The sequence below is a fragment of the Hipposideros armiger genome, unplaced genomic scaffold (genome assembly GCF_001890085.2).
Source record: "Hipposideros armiger isolate ML-2016 unplaced genomic scaffold, ASM189008v1 scaffold_152, whole genome shotgun sequence".
In the NCBI taxonomy this organism is placed as follows: domain Eukaryota; kingdom Metazoa; phylum Chordata; class Mammalia; order Chiroptera; family Hipposideridae; genus Hipposideros; species Hipposideros armiger.
The window spans coordinates 2,461,499-2,468,487 of NW_017731502.1; the positions used below are offsets into that span (position 1 = coordinate 2,461,499).

General features: G+C 37.7%; 1 protein-coding gene across 1 annotated transcript in view; it reads left to right on the plus strand.

The window, feature by feature from the left end:
* Positions 1 to 6,989, plus strand: part of RAD18 (RAD18 E3 ubiquitin protein ligase) — a 116,055-nt gene that overhangs the window by 103,942 nt on the left and 5,124 nt on the right. Inside the window, exon 11 of the mRNA XM_019651031.1 lies at positions 3,165 to 3,227. Coding sequence (XP_019506576.1) covers positions 3,165 to 3,227 — 63 coding nt within the window. The remainder of the gene's footprint in view (positions 1 to 3,164; positions 3,228 to 6,989) is intronic.

Below are 6,989 nucleotides of genomic sequence, written 5' to 3' on the forward strand. Positions count from 1 at the left end.
TCTATGAATGAGGAATTATGAAGGTCACTGAAAGATGGCAAAAGGTTATCAAACAAAATGGGCCATATATCATTGATGGATCTTTGTTCTTTATATAAATAAATGACCTTTGAAAAACATAGACAAAATACGTCATGACTTTTCCGAAGACCCAATAACTACTTCTGTCTACACTGAAGAGATCTGAGAATGATAATTTTAGTACCACTTGCTGTTATGCCCAGTAGTCTAAATCTCTTTCTAAAATCCTATTTGTGAAACTGTATGTTCAGTTTCAGGAATGTGGCTTCTGAGTTTAAGTACAAAACCTTAAGAAGGAATGAACAGTCCAACCTGGTGTTTTAAATGTATTAGTATCTCCATTTCTGACTAGGATTGGAGCAGCAGATATAGCAGATAATCCTGATGCTTCATCTTAGGTAAACTTCAAACCTCCCAGACTTTGTATCATTCAGTCTATTGATTGGTTATTGTTCAGGTTAGTGACTGAGCTGAAGTAGACGGAAGGGTAAGAAGAATTGAGGCAATCATGAAATCATGTAGTCTGGTTGGTCAATTGCAGGCATCTTTTGAAATGTGTTTTTTGTCAACCTCCTCTACCATCTGTTTTCACTGAGGTAGCGTAGCAAAAACCTCTTAGATTTATGTCATTAATGTACCGCAAATATTTTCCTTTAACAAACCAGTGATTTGTACTGATGATTTGAAAGCCCCTAGGTAAATTGATCACAGATTACTAAGTTAGTTGACAGGCTTGGCCATTCTGCTTACGTAGCTGGAATAGTAGGGATGCTTTGCAACCTTCCTGTTAAAAAAAAAAAAAAAAGCATGTGTTTGGGGGTATTGGCAAGAAGCTGACTTTACTATTTCTCTAGCTGTGTGACATCTACTAGAACCCGAGGCCACATGACCACCCCTAATCCCAATTCTCCTAGCTCATGGGTTCTCAACAGGAGCAATTTTGCCCCCTAAGGGTTAGAAATTGGTTCTTGTGGGCAGGGATGGCCAAAATATCTTACTCTTTATATGTATAAAGCACAGGTATATATACAATACATAAACAGATATATGTTCTATTTGTGGTATTAAAATTTCATGTAGGAATAATTAGGAAAAAAATGTCTAAAAAGGTTTGTGGCGGTGGGGGCAATAATGAAAAAGTGTTGAGAAACATTGCTGTAGCTCTATCCAGATAAAGAAGAATGAATGAAGGAGTAATATAACTTGGAGTCAAGAGAGGGGATGAAATGGTTACATTGAAAGAGCTTCAGTTTTCTTTGTGAAATTGGAGTAATTATCACCAAAGTAAAGAATAACAGAGATTGGGATCAGAAAGGTTTAGAGCACTTCTGTGGTGATAGGGGTGGCAGTGGATCTATGCCTTCCTAGCGAGGGTCTCTTAGGAAAAGAAGAAAGTCGGTAAAATCTGCCTTGGATCTCCTAAAGGCCTCCTGCTTGTGCCTCTTCCCTCCTAATAAAAACTACATTAGCTAGCCATTGAATTGGAAAGCTTGTTATAAGCAGTTTACACTGAGGTGACAATGACTGATGATAAATTAATGTGTTATTATTTTCAGCGGAACTTGCATTTGAGCAGTGGGCCACCCTCAGTGTAAAGAGTAGTAGATGCATAGGTCTTCTGACAAGGCTAGATCAATGGTTACCAGCCCAGATGCCTGAAGGAATGATTGCAGTGGGTCTGCAGAAGCACATGCACAGCAAAAATTATCTATAGACATAAAGAGTATCTCACAAATACATGTGCTGCTGTTTTAAAAATGTATGCATGTGCCACTATAATTAATAGCATGCAAACTAAAAGTATTACTGAATTTATAATGTCTCATTATAATTATGTATTTTCTCAAGCCACAAATACTAAAAGCATTGCTAGGATCCGTATCCTGAAAAGCCTGAGAACCATTGTGCTAGCTATATTAGAGAGCCACTGTACTTGAGGTGTGACTGGAATCCCCACACATAGGCCATTGTACACATGAACCACAATCAGAGTGGCTCCCGCATAGAGCTCCTTGATAGTTTCAGGAGTTTGGGTGGAAAGCCCTTGAGTAAAACATTTGTAAAGAACTGTATTTACTGACTCTTATTATCGCCTTTTTTTGTTCATACATAGGCAAACATTACTTCAAAGTGATTTGTCAGAAGTGGTTGAGAATGATTCACTGGCACTTTAAGTCTTCATAATTTGTAAACTCTTTATCTATTAGAGTATCATTAGAAATATGATTGGCACTAACATTTCCAAACCTGTTGTTTCTCACTTGAGAATGATCCCTTTGTTTTAGCCTTCTGTACCCTGGGGAAGTGGCTGCTATTTCTGAGTTGTCCCATCCAGTGCCAATGGCATTCTATGTCTTGGCTATCTTAGCTTTTTTGATAATGATGTACATGTCCTTTAAAAAAAAATTATCTGGTAGGAATTTATTGGGGTCAGAACAAGATGCTAAAACCTTAAAACAGTTGGTTTTTTTTTTTTAAAGAAATAATATATGCGTTCTGTAATTTTATTTACCTTGCACAGATAGGCCAAAAATACAATGCATTTTAAGCCAGGTTGCATTATAACAAATTCCACTATTAGCACAGTTCAAATTAATTAAGTTTTACCTTACTTTGCTTACTGTGGGACTAAAAACCACTTAGGAACTTAATATCTCTTGTGAATCTCTTTGCTAGAGTGAAGTTTTTAAAACATGATTTGATCTTCGGTTGCCATGGAAAATGGAAAAGACTCATGACTGTATTATTCCATTTGAATCCAGGTTTTATGTTGAGGGATTTATTTAAGCTTTGGTGATTTTTTTCATTATTATTGCTAATTTATTAAGCTTTTTAAAATATCTTTATTGAAACTGATGTATAATAAAGTGCAAATATTTAAAGCACACAATTGGATGAGCTTTGACATATGTATACATCTATGACCATCCCCACAATCAAGATAATGAACCTACCCGTCATCCCCGAAGTGTCCTTGGGCTGCTTTATAATCCCTCCTCGCCCACCCCTTGCTTGCAGCTCGCAGGTACCACTGGTCTGCTGATTTGCTTTCTGTCACTAGATTAGTTTTGCCTTTTCTAGAATTTTATGTAAATGGAACTGTGCAGTCTATTGTCTGGCAATATTGATGTATATCCTTTTAGTTCCAGTTCAGACATCATAAGAGATCTTCTAGAAGAAGAGGAAGCCTGGGAAGCATCACATAAGTGAGTTTTCATAATCAAAAAGTAACCATGTACTTTGACCTGAGAAATTATAATTCTATACAATTGATTTTCAAACACAAGAATATTTGTGCCTTCTGATGTAAGAATAATTCACACACATCAAGGTAAACACGTCCAGTTTACTACTTGTTTCTATATATTTCTGCTTAGAAATGGCAATCGCAATGTAATAACTGATAACTTGTCAGAGTTGTTTTTCTAAAGACAAATTGTTCCAATGGTTGGTTAATAGTTTGGCCTTAAGCACTGGCTTGAGTTGAGAGAAATTTTAATCTTTTTCTAGATGTTTCCAGTCATAAGACGTTTAGTGTAGAATAAATGCAATTTTACTCCTCCGATGCCACTTGCGAATCAGTCTGAGAAATGAGAATGTTGTGGAGGGGAACCTATTCCAGGTCCCACTGGTAGGTAAGGAGGAAAGAAACAGTGCCAAAAAATAATACGTTTTCATTAATCTCTACCTACAGGAGAGATCTGGAGTACAACAGGACAGTTTGCTCCACTATAATTTCGTGATCACATACCTCAAAAGGGCCCTCAAAACTGCCTAGCAGTTTTAATGTTTCTGTGATCATTTCTTTGTCCTGTTCTTCACAAGGATTATTTGAAACATGAACTCTTTTCAGTGGCTTCACCTCCAGCTGAAGATCTGTTCTTTTCCTTTACAGAGAACATAGAAGCCATTACATAGGAATCCTTATCTTTCCAGACATATGAAGCTGTCTGTATTTGTACATATTTGATCCTCATTTCCTCCTTTTACAATAAAGGGATATCCTGTGTCCTATCGGCTGCTAATTCCTCCTACCTCATTCCTACCCCCTTGCCAGGAATTTTGCTTTATTCATTCTCTCTTGTATAGGCAACCTCTCCCTCTCAACTCTTTCTCGTTGGGTTTTCAGTATGCTCAAATCTTTCCCATCTTAAAACCAACCAACCAAGCCACCAACAGACAAAAAAACACCTCACTCAATCTCATTTCACACAGTCTCACCCCGCAGCTAATGTTGTATCTCTCCTTCCTTTCTTAATAGATGATCTCTACTTGCAGTTTCCATTTCCTTATCTCTCACTTACATGCTCTTTAGCATATTCAGCCAGTCCCATGTTTTGAAATAGCTTTCACTCAAGCCATTAAAGACCTCTGTGGTGCTGAATCCAAAGGACATTTTTTAGACCTCATTTTTCATGAGTTTTTAGACATATTTGATACTATTGATTTCTTCACCTTTCTTAAAAGCCTCTCTTCTTTGGCTTATGAGACACAGTACCCCGATTTTCCTCTTGCTCAACCAGGTCATTAATTGTTGATGTTGGTCAAGGTTAAATTTATCTCAATAAATTTATCTCTTCTGAGCTCCAGATGCTCAACTACCTATTTGATGTCTCTCCTTAGATATTAAGATAACCTTAAAATTTATATGTGCAAAGCTGAACACTTGACCTAATTTACTCTCCACCACCCCCTAAAAAGTTTTTAAAACAAAATAAAAATATGATCCTTTTCTGGTGTTCCTTTTTAGTCAATTTCTTAAGCCCCAAAAAAACTGTCAATTTTGACATCTTGTTTTCTATTGCCTGTATTTCTAGTCTATGGCCAGTCTTATAGATTTTACTTCTTAAATATCTCTGGAATTCATCAATTTATTTCAACCCCTCTCATCATTCTACCGTTTGCGTCTTGATTGGGCAATAAATCGTGTCATAATTTGTCCTCATTTCCTCTGACTTCTATACAACCTGATCTACATACTGCAGCCAAAGTGACCTTTTCAAAATGACAAAAAAAATCACTGTTACTCATCTCTCCACTTTAAAAATTGTCAATGGCTTCTTATTTCTTTTAGGGTTGAGATGAGACTCTTTATATGCCTAAAAGGTCCCTCATGATCTGGTCTTCTCCAAATGCATGTCTTATCACACACCTATGCATTCTCTCTGCTCCATTAATACAACTTTTTAGGTCCTTCCTTCATGCCAAGCTCACTCCCACCACAGGGCCTTTGAACAGGCTTGTCTTTCTACCCAGAATCGTCTTCTTATCTTTGTTCTCCTCGTTTACCCCTACTCACCCTTCAGATCTAAACTCAAGGCCTGCTTCTCAAGGGAGTCTTCTCTGGCCCTGCCGTCTGGATCACATCTTTCTGTTATAGGCTCTTACAGCACTGTGTGCTCTTTCCAGCACATTCATATGACTATTTGTCCATCTCCCCTACTGGTCTATAGGTTCAACATTGTAACTCCAGTGTCAACACAATTCTACCTCATAGTAAATACTTTATACTTAAATAGAATAACAACACCATGATGTACTGTTATTCCTGTTTTATAACGAGGAAAGTGAAGGTGAAAGGGGTAAATCCCCAGCTCAATGTCACTTAGCAATAAGTAAGGAGAGATGCAGCTGAGATTCTAGCCTAATGTGTCAAAAGTCAGCACTTTCAACCATTAAGCTATACTGTCTTTCCAAAAGAGAAGTTTACTGTGCAGTTGACATTTTGTAGTTTCATAGCTGAATTGCTGGGAGAATGGAAAAGCGGTGTATCTAGGGAATGCATTATGAGTAGGTATGTTAGGCTAAATGGAGGCTCAAACTAGTGTTTAATGAAAGTTTAAGATTTTGACTGCATTACTTTCACCTAAGCATTATTTAGCTTTGAATTCTGGGTGAGGAGGTTATTCCTTAGCTAACTATGTCCTCTTGTAAGAGGAATCACCTTGTCCATGCTGAGCTAAAACGCTAACACCAATAGCTATGAAAAGCTGTAGTCCAGAAACACTGAGCCCAAGCCCATTCTTGATAATGATGACCTCTTAAAGTAATTATTATAAGAAAGCACTTAGAAAACAAACCCCATCACTTGATCCTCAGAGATAATAAATGTTAAAGCTGGAAGGATGGAAGAGGTCATCTAGTCCAATCCTTTGATTTTTGTAGAAAAGGAAGCTGAGCTCAGAGAGGTAAACTGACTAGGTCAAGGTCCTCAGCTGGTTAGTTAGTTACCTCACTGCCAGGATCAGAACACAGGCCTCCCGATTTCAGCAGAGTGCACGACAGTTAAAACATGCTTATGCCATAATGTTACTTTAGAGGCAGAAGCAGGAAAAGCCTCCATAGCTTTACTTTTCAACAAAATGTGGCAGCACTACAAATACCTGTCTTACGCTTATAGGCATGTCTTGTAGTACCACAGTGGCATATTTGACATATTAGTCCTAGAACATACTATTTCAGTTCCAGCACATTCTCCTAATTCCATAAATGTTTGAGAGGTTCTGTTAGCAAAACAGTGCTCCATATAAAGCAGTAATTTCATAAGGAGAAAAAAGAAATCCTTATTTTTTACGGACTGCTCTTATGTTCTTATGTCCATAAATACTGGCTCATCGTACCATTTTGAGCTACAAGATATATTTACATTGAACAGAATGAGAACTAAGGGGGTTGGTCTTGGTGTGCCATCTCATGTTTCCAGATTTCAGTTTCTGTGTACATAAAATGTGGGGGAAATACGTCAGCCTCAGAGAGTCTCGCTCCCTTCTCCAGACCTGCTCCTCTTCCGCTGTCCCCTCTTTCAGTGATGAATGGCAGTATCACAGTTTGCCCCACTGTTCAGGCCAGAAACTTAGGGATTATTTTTAACTTTTCACTCTCACATGCAGTAGATTGCGAGTCCTATAGATAAATGGTTCTCTTAAATATACATCAAAATCAGCTGGAGGACATGATAAAACACATAG